Source organism: Poecilia mexicana, unplaced genomic scaffold (genome assembly GCF_051168715.1).
Source record: "Poecilia mexicana isolate PSO_F unplaced genomic scaffold, ASM5116871v1 scaffold_3, whole genome shotgun sequence".
Lineage (NCBI taxonomy): Eukaryota > Metazoa > Chordata > Actinopteri > Cyprinodontiformes > Poeciliidae > Poecilia > Poecilia mexicana.
In genome coordinates this window covers 24,168,102-24,194,817 of record NW_028263372.1, presented here as the reverse complement: position 1 = coordinate 24,194,817, position 26,716 = coordinate 24,168,102, and the positions used below count along the sequence as shown (strand labels likewise).

At 37.1% G+C, this 26,716-nt stretch overlaps 1 protein-coding gene across 2 annotated transcripts in view; it reads left to right on the top strand.

The window, feature by feature from the left end:
- The window catches only part of csmd1b (CUB and Sushi multiple domains 1b), a 436,793-nt gene that overhangs the window by 189,892 nt on the left and 220,185 nt on the right, over positions 1-26,716 (top strand). For both annotated transcript variants that reach the window (XM_088004350.1, XM_088004351.1), the window contains 2 exons: positions 22,639-22,833; positions 24,732-24,939. In XM_088004350.1, coding sequence (XP_087860476.1) covers positions 22,639-22,833; positions 24,732-24,939 — 403 coding nt within the window. The remainder of the gene's footprint in view (positions 1-22,638; positions 22,834-24,731; positions 24,940-26,716) is intronic.

Sequence of the window (26,716 nt, the reverse complement as noted above, 5' to 3'; positions counted from 1 at the left end):
CATTCAGATCTAGGATGTGTTATTTGAGTGTTCCCTTTATTTTTTTGAGCAGTGTATATATATATATATATATATATATATATATATATATATATATATATATATAATTATATATTTTTTTCATTTAATGACCAAGTTTAAGTGCAGAGTTTGATGCCAGTTCACTTGGAGTTAAGTTGACTTGCCACTGCCCCAAGGCTCAACTCACTGGGAATTGAACTGCCAACCTTTTGGGTCACATAGTCTGAAACACTTTCTGGGCGTTCTAAGCAATCTGGATAACGAGCCCGTTGAGAGTAGATGACTGTGTAGATTAGCATAAATTTACATAAATTAGGGAGGCAATTAATATTCTGTTCAATCTGTTCAGAAGTCATCTGACACTTGGAAAGACAAGGAAAGGAAAACAGGAAGGCACAAATTTTAGGCACGCAGTAGCAATCACACCACGCCTAATAATGGTCTGTCAGAAATGTCAAGGTCTAAATACTCTGATGTAATATTATTAATTAATGTGTTATTAATTCAGTGGCGTCACGAGAAGTTATTGATCTAATGAGCTTTAGTCAAGATAGCAATAAAACGAGGACGTACGGTGAAAATATAGTTTTTACAAGGTTGTTTAAATATAATTTTTTACTTTAAATATGCATATTATATTCTTTAGATTTTATTAGAGTGTTTTTTATTATGTAAAATTCTTGTCTCATGCCCTTGTTTCCTTTTATTCCCTTCGTCTGCTCCAGGTTTGTTTTTAATTCTCGTCTGCTCCAGGTTTGTTTTTAATTTTCTTGTAGTTAGGGGTAGACCTTTGTTTGGTCTATTTTGCCTGATGAAAGCAGGTGAGGAGCTACTAGGTAAAGAAAAAAAAAAGCATTTGAGAATGCATTCATTTGGCACATGTTTTGAGACAAAAATGCAGGGAATCTAAAATACTAATCAGAACAATATTACATCGCAGTGCTGCACTCAGCCTCTCCTGGGAAACCAGTAATGAGACTCAAAGTTATGTTTGTGAAACAACTTTTATTTTTCAGTGGTACTTTTGGAAACATATTTTTTATCTTCAACATTTATGGCTTTCATGAGTTATGGTGCATATTAAAGCACTGAATTTATTTCATAATTAAAAACAAAAAAGAGACGAAATGCTAACTATTCATATGCAAAGCAACTCCTACTATGTGTGTTGTGATGAAAGCACACAACTCTTCTGAATTACGCCTCTATATTCATTTGTCTGAGTAATCCTATCTTTGTGGCCTGTTCTGTTTGTGTACAACACACTTTTCCGCTGTTGCATAAACATTTCCCCCGAGGAGGAATAACATGTATTAATCAATACAACATGCTTTTGAACACCAACAAGCTACAAGATGGCTGTGTGATTTCATACAAATGAGGAAACAACACAAGCACACACAAATGCACACACAAAATGTAATTGAAAAAAAAAAAAAACTGAAACAGACACATATATATGGACATCTATCACAAGTAAGGTATCCGATCAACGGACTTTTGGACTATGTTAGCTAAGAATGAAAGCTGTCGTAACATCCTTGCTTGCTCCTTAGCCTTTTATAACCCAAGCAGAAAATGCATGCTCATATTTCACATGTCATAATTTCCAACTGAAATGATCTTGATCCCTGTGGAATCAAGATAATTTGATTCCACAAATCAAATGATTTTGATCATTTGATCAAAATCAAATGATCAAAACACCATGTTATGTTTGACACTAACATGGTGTTAGTGTCAAACACTAACACCATGTTAGTGTTTGACCACAAACACTAACATGGCTGAGTTTGTTTCATTGTGTCACAACAGTTTGGTTTTCCTTAGTTCATGATGACCAACTACTTTACTGTGTCCATTGTAGTGATTCCTCGAATAACTCGAGTAGCTTGATTATTAAAATTTCTTCTTGGCAAATTATCCAGCTCACTTCTTTGTTAAATTATATTCTACGGTTTAGCGCTATGTGTTCCAGCGGGGTGATTATTTGGGTTGTGCAACGCTCTCACTTCTGCCTATGAGATGTTGATGAATGCTAAGTGCTAGCATAACATGTTTCAAACTCAGTCCAGGATAATCAGGGAGATTTCACTGACTGAATATGCCCAGGTTTTCATTGTTTTTCAGGGGACTAATAGGAATATATATGTAATAGTTTAGCTGAAACTATTGGCATGATGTCAAGGCCTGTGGCCTCAAGTCTCGTCTTGAATACTGAAATATCCGCAAAGTTTTCATGGCTAGAAACAACCTCAGGCTTTTTCTTGTATTCTTTGAGTCAATTTTCTCATCATGTTTTTCACAGGGATTGCTGTGAAATGGCTTCTCCAGCAAAATGGGAAAATGGTGATAGTGAGGTGCTGCTATGGGGAAGTGTTGTTGCCACTTACTGGGATTGATTGGCATGCAAACAATAAAACCTTTCACTAGATGTCTAGTGTCAAAGAAACTTCCCTGTGAATGCCAGAATGCTGGTTTCTTTTAGTATGATGTTGCCTGATGACAAAGAGAGCACTTTAGCTTACTGAATGCAATGCGGATGTTTAGAATGAATGACATTAAATCTGTTTAGTCTGCAAAGTTTGTAAGGTTTAGTCATAAACATTAGTAGAATATTTTTGGGCATCACACAAATCTCACTAAAGTGGGAAATTCAGAAGATCATGTTTAATTTCTAGGTTCTGTAATACACTCTGTGAAATTATTGTAATGTTAAAATGTCAAAAGGATTCCTTAGTAAGCTTAGTTGTTTAGTAGAAGTTCATTTTTCATGTGCAAAGTTATACTGCATTTTAAAATGTCCAACATAAACTTGACAACAAATCAAATCCACATAATTACAAAGATGCAATAGACATTGAAATCAATTGGATTGTAACCGAAGACAAAAAATAATGTTGGATCAAAATTATGTACATGTATACATGTAGAAAAATATCCATGAATTATGCAACAAATACACAGGGAACAATAACATCACCATAGAGCTTTAGTAACTAATAGACCATTTAAAAGCCAAACTTTTTAAACACAAGTTGAAAGCAGAAGGGATCTAGTTTGTTTGAAATGTAAGCAGCAGAAGAATACATAGAGAGTGAAAGAGAAGAAAAAACAATCATAAAGCATGATTAATGAAAAAATAAAATACTGAGGCTTTGGGGATTAAGATTATATTGGGATGTAATTTTAAAAGATGAAAATACTAAGTGATAAAATGTAAAAGGGCATTTGAAACGTTAAGCAAGAGAACAAAGTCTGATGCATGGGTTCCAAAGAGATGACTCTCAAAGTCCAGTTATTAGGAAGTTCTTTAAAAGTAAGAAGTGAAAGTGAAGTGATATGAATACAAAAGTGCTAAGTGGGAACTAATACATGGAGTCAGTTTATGAAAGGAAGATGGGAAACGCAATATAAAGGGGAGATAAAATAAAGCTTTCAAAGGTTAATGCAGATTCAAGAAGAGAAAGGGACTAGAAGACACTGACATGGGGAGACGGGGCGTTCAGGGATGGTGAGAGAAGGTGGAGAGTAAAGAGAAAGATAAAGAGAGACGGGACAAAGACGAAGATGAAAAGTGTGACCAGGGGCCGACCCGCTCACCCCTCCCTTTGCATTTCGTCTGCTTCTTTTCACAGCTATCAGTCAATAATAAGTATAAATTTATGTTTCTGATGTTGTGCATTAATGTAGGTGTAGACAAGTCTGTGCATTCGTGACACTAGTAGTTGAGTGTGTTGGATGAAAGTGTTGCGTTTGTTAGTCTGGGTCACGCCATGAACAATAAGAATCAGAATCCTTGATCAGACATCAAAGACATCACATTGATGGACTCACACACACTTTCATGGACATGTGCATAAACACACACACACTTTCGATGCATCTGAAGAAGCATGAAAGTTTAAATGTACTTTAACCACATTCTGTCCTAATCAGCACAGTGGCATCTTAGCTGAATGATAAAATGCGATTTTTCTTTGCACACCATAAGAATAAACTTTAAGGGATACTCGTCTGGTTTTACTGTCAGCTGTGACATTGCTAATATGGAAATAAGTTGTTTATGTAAATCCGCCTTAATTAGCTACATTCAACTAAATGGATTCTTCAAAGGGCTGCAATTACAAGTAACTGTGGTTTTTCATGGAAAAGATAAAAATGTGTTTAATTATTGTTTGATTTAATTTCGTTCTTAGTGCTCTAAAACACTCCTCTCAGATCTTAGACATTACTGCTGCTGCTGACACACGGCTCTTACAAAAACACCGCTGCGGACCATGCACACCTTTTCAAGCAAACCTGTCCAGTGATGCCAATGAGATCTATCAGAAAAACAAAGCACCACTCCGAAAATGCAGAAATGACTAAGGAATGGTTTAAAAAAAAAAAAAAAGAGTTCTGTGTGTTAATTCTGGATTCAAGTTCTAAAGGTCGTTAAATGTCATGAAACGAAATCAAATGTTATTGGCATATCTGTGAAGCGATTGAATGCTATTCTCTTTGTTCCTAAAAAATGAGAGCACACAAGAGAGAAGAGAAAGTCACGGGATTGTTGGCGAAATAGAGTTTGTTGGTAAGTTACTGTGGATTAGTTTACCTGCATGACAACCTGGATAATACGTAGGAATCCCAAACTTTAAAGCTGTCTGTGTGACAGGCTCCCTATCTTGTGTGTGCGTGTGCGTGTGTGTGTGTGTGTGTGTGTGTGTGTGTGTGTGTGTGTGTGTGTGGGTGTGTGTGTGTGTGTGTGTGCGTGTGTGTGTGTGTGTGTGTGGGTGTGTGTGTGTGTGCGTGTGTGTGTGTGTGTGTGTGTGTGTTTTAGAGGTATTTAGTATGAGTACATAGATTATAACATTCACATCGCTGCTCCATGGCTAATATGGAAAGCTGTCATGTCCTAGATTTTTAAATCAACTCAAAGGCTGTATTTTGTTTGGCACTAAGTGGCTTTAAGAATACATAGTCACAAGTTTTGCTTTGTGAGTCACCTTGTTGTAAGGATCTTATTAATACAAGGTGTCAAAAAGAAAAACTGGTGGGGAAATTTACTTCTCTATATTGAGACAGATTAAAAATCAACATTTGTCTCTTTGGTACGGCAGTTTCTGTTCATAAGCTGCATTTTAAGTGTCTAAATTATAAAACTGAAGTCAACACTTCACCAGTAGTCAAACAAGGGATTAGGGACCATCTACAAATTGCAACATCCAACCACGGTATCTAATTACATCAAAGGTCTTGTCTGCAATTCCCAGCAGACATTTGTTGTCTGTTCATTTTATTCCAGGCTATTTTGGAGCGTGTCAGAGCTGCTCATGTGTTGCTCATGTGGATATATATATATATCCCTTTTCTTAAGAGGTTAGTTGTGGCATGCAAGTAAAGATAGTTTAAAGGAGCAGCATTTTGTTTTTTTCCAGGCACACAGTGCAATTTTATAGCACAATCAAGTAAATGTTACATTCGGTTGTTATAAAAATACTGCATATATAAAACTTTACTTAGATAAATTTGACTTCACTGCCACTAGTCTGGTGGAACTGTGTGGGAGAGTCGCCGGGTAGGGATGTTCTGTGAGGGGGAAACTCTGGTTGGAGACTGCAGATTCATGGAGACGCTGCTTGGAAAAGGATTCACTCAGTGGGACCAAGAATTTATGCAACCCTGAATGGCCGCCCCTGGAGATTCATGGACTTCTCATATTTGTAAGAAAGAATAAAAGCAAAATTCTAGGAATATTTTTTGACGAGCTGAGCTTTACATTATACCATCAAGTAAAGCTGTAAAAAAAAAAGTCACTTTGACATAATACTCCCTCCCCTAATTGTTGATTTATTTTTCTTTTTTAACAGAAAAACTTGAAGGAAGTGAATTACGGAAGCAGCATGCTCAGATCTGTAGCTGGGTTATGTCAGGATACCATGGCAGCACCATTTCCACAGTGCTGTAAAATTTATGCAATTTACTGAAAGTGCTCCATTTCCCATTTTATTCATAGAGATATGTGTGATTCTAAAAACTGAAGATGTGGAAAAGACATTTTAAACTTGTGTCGCTTTGCGAATTAATGCCCTATTTCTGAAACTGTTAGCAGAAATTTCTATTGTCTCTAAATTTTGGTGGTGCCACAGAATTCATTTTGTTATGCAGTTTCTTTGCCTCCACTTTCAATTGTTTGTTTTTCGCATTTTTTTTTCTGATCTTCTGTCCAAAGTGCCACAGTGACATTTGCCAAAATATGCTTCAATATGCTTGTTGTATGAATATGAGACAAAAAAGAACAGCTTGGATTGATCAAATCCAAACACAACTAAACAACAGAAATCCCACAAGTAACTGTTTTAGGACACAGCCACAAGTCATAAACTGCAGCAGTCGAGATGATCTCAAAAGATTGATTGGTTGGTTCAACCTTTATTCAGTATTGAATGACTTAGTTACGCTTTAACAACACTGTACAACATTTACATTTAAATAGTGTTCAGTAAGAGAAAACTATTTCTACGCTTCAGGAAACTCACATGTCACAGAGGCATATTTGCACACCAGTGCACGCATGCCCACACATGCATATGGTTGTTAGACAAAGTATGTTTGACATTATGGTAAGCTGTGGCGTGCCAAATGAGAGAGACGATCATTCACTACCACATAACATACAGTAAGCCCGTGGCACTCTGACACACTCATAAAGAGATAAAAAGAGATTGTACACTTTCAATCCATCACTTTCAATAAAACACCAAGTTACAAATACATTTACGCACATCAGCAGTCATTCATTGATTCATTAGCCACAATCTTTCATCCATCCATCTCTCAGAGAATACCGTGGGAGACAGAAACAGAGAGAGAAGAGAGTGAAAGGAAAGGACAAATGGAAGAACAGTAGGATCGTGAAGCGGAAAATGATATCAGAAAGAAATGGGTGAATATATATTTTTGAAATGGAGAAAAAAAAGTTAGGAAAGAGAAGTAGGAGAAGGGAAATACTTACATAGAAAATGAAAGACCAGTGGATGAAACCTATAAGGAAAGAGGAGCATGAGCAAAGGCAACAATGGAGGAATGTGAGGACAAGGAAAAGGCTACAGAGACCTTTTATATTTTTACATGAACCTGCAGCTTTAATGGCCTTAGTACATTAAGTCTATTGAAATAATCAACGTGTCGCTGAATGAGCTTTGAGTATCCATTAAACTACTTTCTTTACATACTTTTACAACTTCTTTGATGTTTAGAGACATTTTTCATTTTTGAAGGTTTTTGAGTTTATTTGTACTCAGTGTGTTTCAGCACTTTGTAAAAGAAAACAAACAACCATTTATATATATATTTTAAAAAAACACACACACCTAAGTCTATAACTTCACCTTAGTTTTGGGGCACTTTTGAAACTCATTCTAATGAGATTCAGTCAGATTAAGTCATACTTAATTTCATTAGGAGGCTGAGTCACTGCCAAATATCCTTCAGCCAACTAGAAAACACCAAAACCACAACACTGGCTCAAAGGTGCACATGTAAAGACTCACTTATACAAATCAGATGAAGATTTTGGATTCTGCTAATTTAATCTACAATATGAAAATGCAACTTAAGCTGGTGCTCAGTAAGGTTAAAACTTTACAAAAGCAACAGTGGTTACTTTTGCTAGTCTAAAGCTGTACAATGTGTTTTCATTTGAGAGACTTGGTTCTGTGATGCATAATTCAAATCTGCAGTGAAATATACAAAGCACAGATGATCGCTTAGGAATCTTATATGTTATAGCATTTATGATCATTCATTTTAAATGGGTCTGTATTTTTGGCCTTTGTGCCAATCACTAACAGGACTGTCCTTGTCTGTTGGAAGGAGTGAGAAAAAAATGTCATGAGAAAAATTTGAGAGGAATGTAAAGGTTCCTATCTAGACTGTAGAGACTCAAAATAGTTAAATAATGTGTTAAATAATGTGTGTGTCCAGCCAAAGCACAAAATCTGTAAGAGGGGTTCTAAACACAACATATATTGATCTGGAACGCAAGGAACGCCAACAAACGACATAAATACACTTACGCTTTCTCCTTAAAACAGCAATTTGAACACACATTTACCTCAGATAGAGGGTGTTTCAGTAGAAATATAGGGGTTCAACAGGGCTTACATAGTTTTTATGGTTAACACCCACAAAAGCAACAGTTAAGCAGCTGGTCTGCCAGCTACATCAAAGCTATTTCCCAGAATAGACAAGAAACAATGATTAAATATGGCCTCTTTGGCATTACAAAAAGTTATTACCCTTTGTGTGATTATAGGCCAGAAAAGGAAATTTTGCTACCCTCTATGTAGTTGTTTCATTTGAGATAAAATGCTGCTTTTTAAGTAATCTCATGTGGTTGAAAACAAAATATATTTAATTTCAGTAGAGTAAGTCCTTATGGAGGTTCCAGACTCATTTCAATATAAGAAATGTTTTATTTGTGTCTAATTTGATTGGAAAAATGAGGTAGACAAACGTATACATATAGCAAAACAAGACAAACAACCGTGGACACACAGACCTGCACCTAACAAGAGTTAAAAGAAACCAATAAATCTGACAAGCATGTTTTTGGGCAGTGGGAGGAAGCCAGAGTGCCATGAGAAATATTCAGCACTAAAAAAAAATATTTGGTCTCGTTGCAAGATGTGACAAAGGGCAAATAATCTCAAACAGATTTATTGAAATTGAAGATAAGTCCTCCCTACTCTGATGGCATTCATAATTCAAATTGCTTCCATGAAAATGCTAATTGTCAGGTGAAAATTAACAAATAATCTTTGAGCACTAAATCTAAAATATTTCTACATAATATCCATGCAGAACACAAGCAGATGTAAAAGCAGCAAAACGATGTATGCTCTATAGTTGTCAGTGAGTAAATAATAACTTTATAACCTTTGCAGAACTAATTGTGTTGCTTTTGGTCATGGTGCACTTCATGTGTCTATTTCTCCAAGGCGCTTAACAAGCCACATATTTTAGTTTCGTATATAAACTACAGCGCAATAAGAAACAAAGACATGTGTGCTTGATAAGTAAGGTTTGATACGATTAACAAAATTAATGTTTTACACCAACGTTAACCTTATATTTTCTTATCACAGCAGAACTAAAAAAAAAAAACAAAACAAAACAAGGATAATCCTTCTTAAGTTAAAATATTTATCAGTTTATTTGGCTTGTAAATAAACTGACAAATGTTTTGTGTTTTTTTTTTTCAGATGAAATACTTCTATTATTAGAGAGTACTTATAATAGTTAACTCTGACTTGAAGTATTTTTGATACTCTTCTCATTCGGCGCAGGCCGTATCTCACTGGGTCATAGAGCTAGCTCTCGCAGATTGGAGCCAGGTTAATTGGCGATTCTGCATTGACTCCACGAGCGAGTACAATGTGCGAGTGAGTTCGTCTCAGGTGTAATGACAACATGTTTGGGTTATCTTCCAGTTCTCACTCAGTGACACTGCCGTGCCGAACAGAACAAACCGGGTTGAGAAAACGAATGAGTAAAACTGTGCAAGACTTCTTCTGCGTCTTAAACCAAAGCTATCTGTTGCACAGCTGGCAGTATGTTTGATGGTAGACTTTCAGTCTGACTTCTTATGGGTAGCTAACCTTGATGGCATTGTCAACATTTTTCAAAGAAGTTCAAAAAGGTCCACTGCTGCTCTCACATATATTGTTAAACACACTTGCAGTAAGTGTTGAGTCAATGCCAGCAGTGGGTTTCAGCAGAGCAGAACAGAAAAAAACAATGATGCTCCTGCTGTGACAGTGCTCTTGAACTAACATAATGACTGCTGAAAAAAATTGTAAGGAAGTAGCAGTAAAAGCAAAGCAAGTCACTAAATGAGTCGGTGTTTTTCAAAAGCAGGTTGTGGTGAGGGAGGAAATCCAGGAAAGAATGTGAAGAGGTAAAAAGTCTTGAGTTTAATCCTCAATGTGTTCAATAAAGGTTGTGCTTAGACGGGTCAATATCTGTGACAGATTTGAGTGCTGAGGCAGAGTCAGCAAAATCTCCTGTGCACATCAATGGCTGGCTTGACTGATGTCATGCTGTATAATAAAGGATTTTGGGGCATATACATATCATAGATCAATCAGCAATTGTACCTTGCCAATTATGCATCTCAGACCATAACTTGTACTTGTGCAGGCACATTTAGAAACAAAGAAACAAAACTTTTTATATGATGCATTGGTCGTAAGTCGAGTGTCATTATTGCAGGGGTGGTACAAGAATTTATCTTGGTACTGGAGTCCAAACTAACTGATTTTAATTCTTTCAGCATCCATTCAGTGACATCTTGGTGAGACAGATTATACTTTATGACTTAAATCTTTTAGCTTATGACCTCACTTAAGTCTCAGATTGTAGAGAAAATTTACTGACACATAATTTTTTCCATATCTACGTTGCCGACTGCCAATGTTTGCCAACTAAAATTCAGCATTTTCTTCGGGTTTGTCAGTGCCTGTGCCACCCTGATGATGTATGGCAATAGTGTTGACATTGAGTTTACACACGATTCTGTGCTGCCCAGGGGACCATGAACTGTCACCCACCAAGGAAATTGACTCTCTTGCACACATGCGCGCACACACACACACACACACACACACACACACACACACACACACACACACACACACACACACACACACACACACACACACGCACACACACACACGCACACACACACACATCTCCACGCAGGCTCACACCCACATTGGTGTTTAAATACAAAGACCGTTAAAAGGGCGAATGCATCGTCTGACATGTACGCAGAGAAAGACATGCAGTTCAAATTGTGTTTAAATGCAATCAAAGGTAAGCACACACAGGCCGACACGGAGACTGATGGAACAGACACACACATGGCAGCATAAAGCGAGACACACAAACCACAGGCCCATCCATCCATTTTGTATGTTGAGTTGACAAATGTAAATGTGCCCAAAGGACAGGAGGGCTAAATGAAGATGCATTACACTTGTGTGTGTGTGTGTGTGCATGGAAAAAAGAAAACAAGGACAGCCAACAGAGAGAGCCATGATTAATGTCCATTTAAACATCCGAGCAATCAACACTTATTCCTGTACTATTCTTGGCTCTCCTCTCTCCCATTTAGAAGCACATAGATGGGAAATTTGAGATTTTATCAAAAAGAGAAAAAGTTACCTTTGAATACTTCCACAATATGAGCTATGAAGGAAGATTACACTGCAATGCTAAAATAAAGAAAAGTGGTGGGAAATCTACAAATAATGGTTCCATCTTAGAGGATCAAAACAAGTGAATGCTGCTTCTCCACATTCTGTTCTGACAAAAGGGATGCAGAGTGGATGTGAACCAGACCTGAGTGGTGTCAAAGACTGATTCAGTGACAGTAGATCTTTACTGTATTTTGATGCAAAGTCATTCAGTGATTTAGAAATTAACAAGTGTATTTTGAAGCATATTCTCTTAGATACAGGACTTTAGAATAGGGAAGATGTGCTCTGTTTTCTTTTAGTTTTTGTGAGGATTAAAAGCCGCAGCGTTTTGGATCAGGTCCAGCTGCCTGATTGAATTTAAATGTGTTCTGCTTCCAGTAGCTTTTAATACATTTAGTTAAGCTGGAACTCCCAAAACATGTTGAACATGCTTAATACATTTCTCTGGTTGCACTCTTTTTCTCCCTGTGTCTCATGAAAACCACATTTGCCACATGGCCATCGTGACTATCATGTCAAACAAGACAGCAGTTTGTTCCAGGTGTGGTCTTAAAATACATCTGCAGGTGTGGCTGCAATTAACTTCTAATAGACTGTGGTTACCCTATTGGAAGTTTCCAAACAGTGACATCAATAATTTCAAACAGCAAAGTTTGGTCTGATTCACCTTTCATTTAGTGCGTGTATTCTTCCGTTCTTGACTGTAGATTATTTATGAATCTCTCTCTCAGACTGTCGGCCCAAACCAAGACTCATGTCTTGCAAGTCAAGTGTAACAACAGTCTGACTTAAAGACTCGAGTCCCCATCTCTGTCAAACTAATGAAAAAAATCTCAAATTATGCCTCTCATCTCGCAGAAGCCACATGTTGATATGCAACAAAGATGAAAAAAAAAACATATTTACCTACCTCTTTTCATTTTAACACACATTTTCTTAGGAAATAATAGCAAGATAACAATAGATTTAGTGTGAACTCTAAGCACAGACATTTCATGCTCCCATTCCAAGCCCACGTGGATTTGTACACACGTGTCTTTGTCATTGTATTTGAGTATTGATGAGGCGAGTGATGTTGATTCTTGTAGGGTTTTTTTCCCCTCGCTGGCACAACACAGCCTCAGGGCAGGACAGTCTTGCCATCACGACTCTGGTCAGGTCAGGGTTGTCATAGCAATGATGACAAGGGAAAAAAAGCACAGAATGTGTCGGCAGCACTCCTTGGAAACCAGAAGAGATTAGAGGCTGGGAATGGATATGGTTTTTTAGATTTTTGAGCTTTTTATGGATGAATAGGGAGCCGTTTTATCAAGCGCTCTTCTTTTCCTTTGGACTGTCTGTCGCAGAAATGTGTGAGGACCTTCGGTAGTCATTCTGAAAGGGTTCATGAATCTTTAAGAAGTTTATAGAAAAATTGACAAGCCTGTAGAAAAACGATATTTAGTTTTCCCAGTTTCAGATATTTTCTATTCAAAGTAATTCTGTGATGCACTTGTAAATGTTTGTGCAATGCGTCATTTAAAAAGACTAAGTGAGTCTGAGTCTAAAAAGTTCTTTTTTTCTAGGCATGGTGTTTCTTTGTGGTTCAAGGATCTGTTCTTTAACTGTTTCAGCCTTACTCTAATAGATTTATGGAATAGTTTTCACAAAAAACATAACACTGTTATACATTTGATGTTTTTAATGTTTTTATCTTTTTATTACTTTCTTTTTATTTCTCTTTCTCACTGAGTTTTAATGATGTTTTTTTTTAAACTCTTTCTCACATGCTGTTTTTATTTTAATTATGTAAAGCACTTTGAAATGCCTTGCTGCTGAAATGTGCTATACAAATAAAATTTGATTGATTGATTGATTGATAAGTGGACACATGTTATTCATCCAAATCTTTATTCTTACAAATGGAGCATATTGTTTTTATGAAAAGCGTATTTCAGAAGGAAAACATGCTGTTGCTGAATTTCAAGTAGATAGGAACAGAAGTAAGATTTATTTAAAGCACCAGACAGCCTTTATAATAATAAAGGCTATTTATAATAATAAAGGCTGTTTATAATAATAAAGGCTGTTTATAATTATAAAGGCTGTTTATAATTATAAAGGCTGTTTATAATTATAAAGGCTGTCTGGGGCCTTAAATATTGCTATCAGATAAGCATTTTATCAATTTATATATATATGTATAAAATGTGGTCAGTTGTTTAATATTTAACTAAATAAAAATGACAATTAGTTCCCTCCAGATGTCATGTTTCTTTTAATATAGCAAATAATTGGATAACCACTCTTTGTTGCACAGGAAAATAAAATCATAAACCTTCCCTGGATGCACAGAGATTGACTGATGTTCTCTCTTTTGGTCCCCTACAGCGCTCTGTAGCCTTAGGCTAGGTCACTGTTGCCATAGCAACTGCTGTACAAGCCAGGATTATTGTTCCCAAAAGTGTCCTGTTATTGTTGCATGTACCAATAGCCAAAACTACTGTGTTAGCCAAAGGTCTGAGGTACCGTTGTGCCAAATTGAGTTTTTTACTACGACTATGGGGTTAGACATTCATTGACTCATTGAAGTTTTCAAAAAAGAAAACATTCAAAATGCTAGTTCGCATTGGTTATATGGAGAGATGCAGAGCGACATTACGCGAGTACAAACTAAATAAGGGACAGTGAAAGTCGGATAATGATCAATGCAAATAGATTCTGTATGCTTTCCGACTTATATGCATATTCGACCTTCAAAAGAAAAGATTTTATTCCATCCAAATCTGTTTTGCTACTAATGAGAATTGACATATTACTTGACTGGATTAGTGCAGTTGTTTTACTGCCATTAATGATTCCTTGTCAGTTACTTTTAAAGTTGCATTGCTATTACACAGATGAAGCAATTATAATTTCTAAAGGGGAAAATGTTGACATCTTTAGTCAGCTTCCTGCAGACTTTATTCTTGGGGTCTCAAAATGCGAAGCATGAAAAATAACTATCCAAAAGGACACATGGAGATTGTCAATCTGATGTATGTAAATAAACTCATCTTGAGCGTGACAATGCAGGTCAACCCTTTGGCTTTATGTTACAAGAACAGAAGTGGCAATAAGAATCCGAAAGCATCATAATGGAGCCTGCATGGCTCTGTCAGTCCTGATATGAAATAAAGGCGAAAAAAACGGGGCTAAGGGGAAATGTATCGTAGAACCAGGAAAAAAAAGGCATAAGAAGAGAGCAAGAGAAAGGTGGCAGAGTCCTTTTTAAGAGAGCAAAGCTGGTCTGAAGTGTGAAAGCCAAAAAAGCCTGAAGCCTGAATCCCCCAAGCTTCAATTTAACAAGTTCTGTCTAGAAGTAATGGTTCTCTTAGCTCTGTGCTGCTTTAGGTCTGAGAAAGTTGTGGATTATTTTTTCATAACTCTGAGCTGGAATTGCACTGAGGCAGGGTTGACATTTTTCATCTTGAACAATGTCTCCGATGTTAAAATGGCATCTTAATTATCACTGGACTTACTCTGCTGATGATTTACCATGATTTTACAATCAAAATAAACACATTCATTTAAAAAAAAAAAAAAAAAAAAAAAAAAAAGATAAGAAATAGGCCTGAGACACTGAGTGTGAACCGTTTTCAGAGGCTTCTTTGTCACAGTAGGCATGTGTCCCTGCTCTGTGGCTGATGGTAAATACTTGTTGATTCTTTTGCTGCTGATTATTATGGTGTTGGCCTTCCCAGCATGGGGATATTGTGCATTACCATCTTATATATCCTGGCTCCCTAGTCAAACTGGAAAGGCTGTGGAGAGCTTGTGTTTAACAAAGTGTCGCTGCTGCAGTGATTACTCTGTTTAGCAGATGATTGATGAGAGGCACTGCTGGAAATGTCACTTGCCTTGCTAATATATTTTCCACTAAGGGAGCATAGGAAAGGCAGCGGTAATACATTTTAATACATCTACTCCAAGCGAGCAGAAATGTACCTTTTTAAGGGATCGTGTGGCAGTAAATGGGGTTTTGGGTTTGTGTTCTGCTGGAAGACTGCATATATATACATATATGTTTTAAATTTTAATTTTCACACCCAAATTCCAGACTATTAGAGTCGATTAGTGTGATTTTATCTGGCCGTGGCGTGTTATTCTGTCGGTTGTAAAACAAAGCAAAGTCAGTCCTTCCTTAATAATAATCTTTGGGAAATAAGCTAAAAAATATGATGGCAAATCCAAAGCTAAACTTTCAGAATTAAAAAGCAGAGATAAAAGAAAAAAAGGTTACACATATTTTTGAACGTTCGCTATGTGAGATAACAAATGTGTAACCTTTTTTATTCCCGCTTTTTAATTCTGGATGTTTAACTTAATGGAAGGGGTGAAATAGACTTGTGGCCCTTTGAAAGAGAGATTTCCAGAGGCAGAACTGGAAAAAAGAGGCATGAAACACTTATTCTCTGATGAAATATAAATATTTTTCTAGCTAACATAATTTTAATAGCACATTATCACTGAAATGCTTTAATATCATATTTGATAATTTTCAATCACTGTAAATTTCACCCAAATAACAGCTAAGGAAATGTGTTGGAAAAAAAGAAGTCACTTTTAACATTTTTGGTCCCTCAAAAGAAACTGGAACAGCTTAGGAAGTCATAGATTATATTCTGAGGTATTAGTTTAGTGAACAACATATTGCACAATACAAATAGAATGTGTAGTGATTAAATATATTTGCAGTCACAAGTCATCAGTATATCTAAAGAATAGCATTCTTATTACAGTTTGTACTATATTTTTCCTCAGGGTTTGGGGAACATTATCATAAATGTACACATATTAAAATATACATGATTATATTAGAGTACATTTGATATTGTTTTTTTGTTTTTCCTCACAAAGTAGGAAAGCAATGTGCCTCTGCCTGTGATTCAAAATTACATTCTTTACATATTAGTATTTCACATTGTCTTTAGTTTTACCAGGCTCGTTATTCCATTTTGTGCTCATAAGTCTGGTGAGCTGTGCACAAACTGTGAAGAAACTTTAAAATCTTTTCTTGGTATCCTGCCAGGTGTCACATTGTCTTTTCACATATTAAAAGAAGCAGCAAGGTGAGGAGAGGCCTCTCATCACCAACACCAATGTTTTGTAGTCACAACTAGCCAAAAGCCCCACTGCAATTTGCTCACATAGAGTTGTTAAGTACAACATGTCAGTGAAGCTGTTAATACGTTTACACTATGGGAGGACCTGCTGTGTAGGGAAGTCCATCTAGCTCAGGGGCGTTGACATCTTTCCAACCGCAGAGCTCCCCATTAAGACTCACAGATTATGGGAGAATGCTGATGCTGTTTTAATAAAACATACAAACTGTGGGATCTGAGTGAAGGTGTTAATGGATTATGGATTGGACCCACTGAGGGATCTTTTTACATTGTACACTTCCAAAGATAATGCTTCCTTTTCTTCATTTAGGCTATTTCACTACATATGCTTAGGCTGTAGTACCAGTATATTTAGAAATGTACTTAATAGGGTTGTAAGAATTCCTAGAGTGATTCAAGTACCTTGATTATTAAAATCACTCGAGGCAAATTGTCTACCTCGATGCAAAGCTTCGTTAAATTTAGTTTTATTATTTAGCGCACTGTGTTCCGGCCGAGTGATTATTTATGTTGCACAACCGTCTTACTTCTGCCTATACGTTGTTGATGAAGGCTAAGTGTTAACAGTACAACGTCCAATTTTCAAGTTCTGTCTGGAGGATACAGGGGTTATGCATAGAGTTATGATAATGTTTGGGTTTTTAGCGTTTTTGGGGGAATCAATCAGAACTGACTGGTGCAATACCTAGAGTACTGCAGCCTTTCTCCTCCTAGAGCTGCTGCCTAGTGATCAGTGGCAGGTGTATCTATACAGGTGAGTGGACAGACTGAACACTGCGAGCTGCTGTGCTGTAGTTGACGCTTAACCCAAGTGTAACTTTACGGACATACTGGAAAATAAATGTGCCACCATCCGGGTGGCAACAAATGAGTGGCGGAGCACATCGTGGTGGTACATAGCTGGCAGATGTGTTTCTGAATGTGACAGAGGAGCCAAATCCAGTTGTTCACATGGACACAAAAGCAATAAATGGCTGTGAAAAGTGAGAGTTCACCTATTAAATTGACTTGAGATGACTACATAAACTAAAAACTGGAGTATAGGCATGTTTTCTTACAAATGACTTTGTGAGCCTGGCCCTTTATTATTAAATTGAGTATAATTTCAGATTATTGTAAAAAAAATTGTCCAGGTTAACTTAAAAAGTTAGTTGTTATTGTTAAGTTTTAATTTTCTAAACTACAGAGAAGTACTTGTTAGGGATGCTCAAATATGATAAATTGGGCCGATGTTGACATCTGATAGTAATACAGTACTTTAGTCAATTACTTGATTAATGGTCAGAATAATCGATAGAATACTCGATATCTAAAATAATCGTTTATAACAGCCCTAGTGCTTAATATACAAAATACGAGTGCAAGCATTGCTGGGGAAATATGCCTAATGATATGTACACATATAGCTCTAGAAACTGATATTTAATTTTTTCAGATGAATTTCAAACACTATCATCTTCCCATATTCCTGTTTGGCAATATGCACACCGTCTGACATTTGTTCTGGTTCCGCTTGATTTTAACTTTGCAGCCCTCTGGAAATTTGATAAGAAATGCGAGAGTTTTGCCAAGTTCATCACTCAGTACATCTGTTCCAACTGTGGCTGGTGGCACGTTGCATGCTAGGGGTACAAATACTCTACATTTCACTACAGTTGTTTTGTCTGGGAGAGAATTTTAGCTTTTATACTCATAAATTAAATATTATCCATATTTGCACATTTTACGGACCATATCAAACAGCAGGTGATGTTTGTTCACATCTATTTTTATTTGTAGTAAATGTAAGTGTAATGGACAAATGTTTCCTAAAACTAACTTTTGTACTTGAAGAATGAAATCACTATGGAAGCCACTATTTTAGAAACATTGATGTTGCATTTAGATTTTTTCAGGTTTTTTTTTTTTTAATAAAAGTGTTAAATCTATTGTACCAATCTGTTAATAAACTGTAAAGTCTCACATAAGACCACCGCTACAGGGAGCCACCTGTTGTTGCCCTGGAGTTGCATGCAGCTTAATGGAGCAGCTCTACCCACTGGCTGCTGTTGAAATGTGTTCAATATGGGTACTGTGGCCCATCCTCATGCAGCCAATGGACTCAGGATATTCATCAAATTGCTGTAGATCAAGCAGAGATTAGCCGATCAATGTGGGACGAGCGCTTCTTCCAGAGCCCCGTAATGCTCTCTGAAACGTCATCATTTTCTCTCTCCCTTGTTCTTTCTCTTACTCTGTCTACTTCTGTTGTTGATTTTACCATGAGACAGATGCACTATCATACTTGATAGTGCTGTAGTGTTACACATAAAACATTGTCATAATCTATTTATGCCACCAATGCCCAATCCAGAGTGGCTCCTGTAGCGAGTTCAGTACATGTTGGATGAAAGGCACATTACCAAAAGGAGCCAAGGCTCCTGTACAAAGGATTACCAAGACAAATATCACCCACTTACTTTAATAATATAAGCACATCTTATATTTTATGTTGATTAAAATCATTATTTTGCATTGCACAATTTGAGGTGACATTTTTAAGTCCTTTTCTTTTTTGGTTCTCGTTTTCATTTTTGTTTTTTTTTGTTTTTTTGGCAGCACCTTGACTTTTTGTTACCATTCATCTGCTTAGGCATCTTCAGTAGGCCTGTGACAGATCTGCAGGCAGATGGTCTTGTGGTAGCTGGCAGTGAGACCCTGTGTAAGTGCTTCACATGATACACATCTGAGCTGTCTGCACAGTGACCGTTGACTCGAGCAAGCAGGCCTGGCCTGTCTTCTGTGCTCAGTTTTCAACTTACAAATGTAATCTTTGGAATATGTGCACTGTAAATATTCAAAGTAAAAGGGTGTGAAACTATTTAAAGAATCAACTTTAAAACTCTGACGCTGTATGTGTGGAGGAAGCAATGATAAATTGAACTGGTACTCAATGTAAAGATTATTGATATGGAAAATAATTTAATAATTTAACAAAATATTTTCACTCCTCTCTTCCTTCTTTTAATATTTTCTCCATTATCTTCCATTTTCCTCCCCTTTTTAATAAAATATGTTGATCCCTTTGTTATTTTTACTCATTTATTCAAGTTTTTTTTTTCCCTTTCTTGTCAAACTTACATCCTTTCTAAAATATTATCCTGGCTTAGAGTTGCAGAAGCACATAGATTTTCCCTAAAGCTGTAAACAGCTGGCACTGGAACAGAGGAGCAGTAGAGATGTACCATAACTCCATGTCTAGCCCTAATCTAACCAAAATCTAAATCATCAATTAAGTGTTTAATGAACGTTATGGGACCTGCAATTAAAAAAAAAGTCTAATGGTACCACACATATACACACAAATATAGGAATGTCCACAAAACCACAGAGATAAACATGTTGGTGGTCAAATTCTCCATTGAGGATTGCTGGTGCAAATGGATAAAATGCCTCCTCATTGCCTCACAGACCACACAGCTGCGGATCCAATTCCCAAGTCAAATCGTTGGCTGGGAAGACAAAGGATGGTCATGTTCTTGTGGCTGCCATAGCACAATGTGTCACTCAGCCTCCTCGCCAAAGCATGTGAATGAACAGAGTATACTGTACACTGGAGGAATAACAGTGAGAGTGAAGTCATTTCTTTAGATCAGACTGCCATTCAGTTCAGCTAAGTCAGTATTTAACAAATTCTTGGATGCATAATTGCTCCCTGACAATAATTCAATCTATTCAGTTTGGTAGACAACAGACTTTACCGAAAATGAACAGAGTTTGTACAGTGCACCTCTGCTGCACGGTGTTCTTATTTATGCAGCAGATGCTTTCTTTCATGAGGAAAGATTTGTTGAAGTGATGGGGTAACTTCAGCGAATCTCTTCAGGCCATTCTGAAGAAACAATAAGAAAACAAATAATAATATTAAATATTATGGATTTATAGTGTATTCTGCTGAAAAACAGTATCCACCATTAAGAACACAGCTGTCTGTGTTCTTAGTGAATATATATGAATACAAAATCCTTTTTTCAGTTCTTGTTGCTATAATCCCAAAGTGGTCACTCCAAACAGTCTGTCCCAGAGCCTGGAATTTGTACAGCAGCTCTGCAGGTTATCCACCAGAGACAACAGGGCACTGTTTTGTGGATCTGATGTAAAAGGCATCTGTAGCTCTGGACAGGATTTGCAGGGGTAGTAGCAACACTTTTGAGCACTATATCCAACAGAAATCCCCCCTGATTCGTTTTGCTGTCTTCCTCCGTTCAAATGAGGGAAACCCTTTGTGCACAAGGCAGGTATATATATATATATTTTTCCTTTTAACACGCCAGCCTGGCAGAAGCAGAACTCTGCTGTCCAATATGTGACTAACGATGTGACTTTGACTGCTGATTCTTTTCATTTTCAATTCTTTCCGTTGCTTCCTTCCGTCGTCCTGCCCCGTGCTTCAGGTTTAGTGTGAATTCTTGGTTGGGTTGTCTGCCTCACCTTATTAAAACAAAGCAGGCAAGGCTGCATGTTTGCTCAAAAGACAGCGAGGTTAGCTAACTGTAAGTAACTTGCTTCTGATGCATGACTACATAAAATCCAAATAATGAGTCCATTAGAGTAAATTATAAATGTTCAGAGTCTATTACAATTAGTTCGCCTAAGTTTTATTAGTCTCTGACAAAAAAAAAAAAATTTTCCTTCTTCATTCCATCCTGCTTTCTTTTCCACCTTCAATCTTTTTTCAGCCTGTCTGCCACTTCTGACTGTAAGTCTGTCACTTCAGCCATCTTTTGGTTTAAAACCTCTTGCTGTCTTCCTTATATCCTCCTCCCACCCCTTCCCTGCCTCTTTCTCTCTGTCCTAGTTCTCAGGGTCTCCAGGATGAAGCTTTGTCTAATTACCATGCTGGCGTTTAATTGGAACAGCACACACAAACATGCAGATTGACTTGCTGAATACCCCTTACGTGCAGACACACTCTGCTCTCTATCCCATACAGATAGACACACACATCAGAGCCATTAAATGCATGCATTACACACCAAGCAAGTTAACATGCTCCAGTTATACAAATACACACAGCGTACGCTGAGGTTAGAGCCTGTGGAGTTTGTCCAGGTTGTATTGCAGCCACTGTGTATCTGGGCCTTCTGTGGAGCTAAGACGCGTTGGCTACAGTCACAGTTGATTTTGGCCTAGTTAGACCATGAGCTGCCTGTAGCAGCTCCCACTGTAGAGCTAGCTGTGTCATCTAAGAATGGGCAACAACAGATGCACATCGGAGGCAAAACGCCAGCCAGACATCTAAATATCATGCAGTGACTTTGGCATATTTTTAGGATCCTAGAAAACCATGCTCACTTATCGTTGGTATTTTACAATGCTGACTCTTGGTTTTAGTTGTTGATCCGTCTCAGAGGTTTTAACTTTGGGAAAAGGAGGTTTTGGCTGTTGATTACAAATTTGAGGTTCAAAACACATCTGTATCTAAAAGACAAAAGTTTTGATTCTTTTACATTCTGTTTTTTTTTTTTCCATAAAATGTGAATAGCTTAATGGTGATGAAAGATGAAGGCAATTGACTGTCTAGCACCTGGCATTGGGAACATGTTTGAGTACATCAGCTTATTTTTCTTAAGATAATAACATACATAAGACTTAGCTGTGTGAGGAAGTATTTTTTATTAAAGAAATAGCGTATTTTCTGGACTATAGAGCCCACCATACTATAAGCAGCTGATATCTCAGCTGCTCTCGGTTTTCCTTAAGGACCCAGCAGAGGGCAGCAGAGGGCTGCGTCCTAATAAACCTGCTGGATTTTATTAGGACGCAGCCCCCCGTCTCCACAGCCGAACCATGGTTTCGTTCACGCCCAGTTTACCTGCAGCGGCTCTATTTCTCTCCTGTACTACCAGATCTTTAGCCCTCAACTTAAAAGCTGCATCATATGAATTTGAAGAAATGTCTCCGTCGTGCCTGCTGCTAGCATGTGCTTGTTCTATCTAAATGAAAATTAGCACTTTCTTCTTTGATTTCCAATTTTGACTTCCAATTATTCACTTCCTGCTAAAGAGCCCCCCCTGCTGGCTGAAGAAAAATCCACAGCAAAGCCGCAGCAGCCTGAAAGCCGCAGGGTTCAAAGTGTAGGGAAAAAGTCGCAGCTTATAGTCTGAAAAACACGGTACTATTTTTTTTACATTAAGGTATTCAGAAAAAACTTTCTTTTTTCCCCCTTCCCCTCTGCATTTTAGTCCTGCCCAGCCACACGTGTGGCACTCCTGGCCTTATTCCGAATGGAATTATCCATGGATCGAGATACAACATGGGAGACAAGATCCGATACAGCTGCGAGTCGGGTTTTGTGCTGGAAGGTCACAGTACCCTCACATGCATCGTGTCACCTGGCAGTGGAGCACAGTGGGACTTCCCATCGCCGTTTTGTCGAGGTATGTTTATTCTACCCTTCCACTTAAAATACCACCAGAGTGCTGCTGATTTCGAACTGAGAGAAAAGTGATCGCTGTTAATCTGGTAAACGTTTTTCAGTGAGACCGAATCAATTCTGCTCTAGCTGCATCTTTAGTTTTAAAAGTAAAATAAAACTTTGGGGGAAGCATAGTAATAAGATATATAGTGAAGGTCATGAGAACTGAAGGACCTTAATATGAGGTCATGAGCTGAAATATGAGAAGCCCCAGTGTATTGATGTTCTTTAAAACTCATAAAGGTCTGACGCCAATTACTCTACAAACCGCAGTATGAACTGGATGGAGCCCAAAATCCCCAAGCAAAGACCCCTATTAATAACGTGGCACTCCACTGGCAAGAACACATATGTGAATCAGACGGAGGCAGTGTTATTGCTAAATAATCGGTCAGTTCTTCAATAGAAATGTGAGCTTAATCCACTGAATAACCAATAAAATGAGCAAAATAATATATTTTTTAAGATACACAAGCATGTTACAGTATTCTCTAAAAGCTTTAAGCCACCCACCACTCTGTCGTTCTATTTTGTTACCAAGGAGCAAGACAGTCAAGTATTTTAAAGTAGCTTAGATTAATAGTACTTCAGGCTTTCTGAAATGTTTCACTTAAATTTTAGCTTTTTTTTTTACTTATTCACTGTCCAGCTATTGCTAGTAAATAGTGCAGAGTGCTCAGAAAGGGGCAACTGAGCCTTTGGAGGACAAAAGAAGGAAAAGATCTATAGCAGATGAGTAATATCTGTAAAATAAATCTATAGGAAAATAAAATCAAATCCAACAGATGCCCGTCACCCTTTAGCTGATCAACTACTGAATGCCCTATTGTTTTTTTCCTTTTGGTAATCACCTAGTTTGTGCAAACAGAGCTGTACAACATATTACAAATGTATTGTTACTGTGCTTAATATGCATATCACAAAGACCTACATGGACTGATAAAACATGTTTATTGTAAATAATTATATAATTATATTATATATGCCTGGAGTATATTTTTATGACTTGCTTAATTTTCAGCCAGTCATTTTCTGATGGAATGCAAATAAAACATTTTACTGCGCACTCTATTTCTTCAGAGACGCCCGTTTCATTTTTCATCAGAAAGCAAAATTTAGGTTGAACGAAAATAGTTTTACATCTTAATCTGCCAGGTATATGAATAATTTTGGCCTTTATTATTCATAATACACATATCAATTATTGTAATCTTGTTAAAAAAAAAAGAAGCAAATAATTTTAACTTGACAGACATTTGCACAAACTGCATTTCTTTTGAAACATCTGTGTTATCTTTATTATCTTTGGAGACTGGAGAGAATGTGAAGAAATTGTGTCTTATTGACTCTTTGTTCTCCTCAAAACAAAGAGCCTACACACAATTTCTAAAATAAAACAACAGAAAATTTGAGATCAAGAGCTTATTAATTCACATACTGGTGATTTTACTTAACAATTTTTTTTTTCTAAAAATACAGCAAAAGTCCAAAGAAAAACTCATTAATCTCCAGAAAGCCTGAATAAATCCATATTAAGGTCACTTCAGCAGCTTACAGGAATTACCAGGTCCTTAAAAATAAAATAGAAAGAAGTGAGAGATAAATAATGCTTTTTGGTACAGCACAATAAATGGGTAAAAATACTTCGAATGTGCAAACTACTTACAAAGATTCAGCAATTGTTTTAAAATATTTTGATATGAATAAGCCATGATAAACCGACGATACAAATTCAACAACAGACCCGCTCCCCTTAAAAACGAACATTTTACTTTACAGTATAAGATGCAAGTTCTTTTTTTTTATCAAGTTCCCTCTTCTGTTGTCATTTTTCTATTTCTGTCTTTCATCTTTCACCAGCGGAGGGAGCATGCGGCGGCACGTTACGAGGCACCGCGGGTTCAATCACCAGCCCCGGATATCCAGCAGAGTACGACAACAACCTGGACTGCACATGGTCAATCCTCGCTGAACCCGGGGACACGATCGCTCTTGTTTTCAATGACTTCCTATTAGAAGACAAATATGACTTTCTGGAAATCAGCGGGACAGAAGCACCAAGCATATGGTAAGACTCTTGAAGTAGACAAATTTCAGTGCTAAGGGAAAAGAGGGAAAAGAAAGAGTTGTTAAGGATACGGGAGCCTTAGTGGGAATCAACAGGACTTGCCCAGCACATGCTGAGAGCTTTGTACACATGGAGAGAAAATGGATGCATACACGTACCACTGACATTTAGAAGGTTAATTACTGTATATATTAATACATGTTTTGCTATTAATCAAAAAATGACAGTGAATATTACTAACAGAAAGAATGGGGTTGGTGCAGCTTTAAAAAAAAAAATCTTCTTTTCAACAATTTACCAGTGAAAAGAATAGTTGCCTTTTCGGTTCAATTTTCTTAATCGCTTGCACTCCGAAGAGCGTTTGTTATTAAAATACAAGTAATAGTGTTGTTGGGTTAGACGGCTATAACTGCTCATTGATTAGCTACACAGGAGTTGTGTTGATTTTCCTAATTTATTCTAGTTCTATAAAGCAGGTGATGAATTGTCATGTTTTTCGTCCGCCATTTTCTGTGACCGAGTTGGAAAATTGGCACTTCAGAGCACATTCTGCTTTTTGAATTTAGAGCACTGCTGGAATCCACATCGGTTTGCTCAGAATATCACACATATGCATCGAAGGCTCAGAACAGGCCGTGGAAGCGAGGAGACATGCTCATGTTTAAGCATGGAGGGGTTTTCACTATTTCAACTCACTGAGAAAATCCTGTGAGCGAAGAGCAGAAAAGGATGTTTGGCCTCGATAATAACAGATCCCCTGGACCAAATCTGCTTTAAGACTGACAGTAGATAAAAGATTTTCCATGCAGTTTTGGGGTTAGCTTTTGCTCAATTTTTAAAGTGATAAAATGTCTTTTGGTTAATTATCTAATACCAAAAGAAAAAAATCCACATTCTGTTGGATAACATTGGACTAGAAGACATAATTATCTTACTTTAAAGATAATTCATCCATCATGCATTGTGTTCAGTTGAAGTTATATAATAATAAAGCTTCAGTTATCTAAAATATCAATAAAATACTGCAAAGCAACAGAAAGTGTAAATTGTTTTCAATCCAGTAATTCAGATCAAATGCTGCCCTGTATGTTTTTTTTTTTCAGAGCTTATTATTTCAAGTGAATGCAACACATCTGCAGCAACACATTTTCTACATTTTCTATCTAGAAGCTCCTTATGAATGCAACTCTAAAATGGATTTTAAAGATTACAATTTTCTACTCCTGTGACTTTGACCAGTGCCTTCCATATATAAAAATAGTCTGTGATTGTGCCTTCTTAAAGAAACGAATTTGTCAAGAGACAAATTGGTCTCTTGGTCGAAAAGAATAGTAGTAAATGGAAACATAGGGAATAGAGAATAATTGTGTATTAAGCGCTGTCACTAACAGAGCAGCGCACATCACCCACCGTATTCTCTCGATACTATAGTGTTTACGTGTGTGCATGTTTGATGTGTGTCACGCCTTAAGTGGCCCTCTGACAGGGTGAGCTGTTGATCGTTCCACCAGACTTTGACAGATTACACACACTCAACTACTCAAACACAAAGCCTGGTCCTGACAGTGTAATATTAAAGAACCCCTGTCAGCCACACACTGCAACGCAGGGAGAAGATTCAACCTTTGGTAGTGAGATTACTCTCAACGTAGAGCTACCTTTGTGGTCATTTTAAATAAAAAAGCAACATAATATCAATCTGTTGTTCCTAAGTGGCAATGCAACACAATGGTGTGTAAAGTTTTGTATCAAAAACAGAATTATTTGAATTATAAGC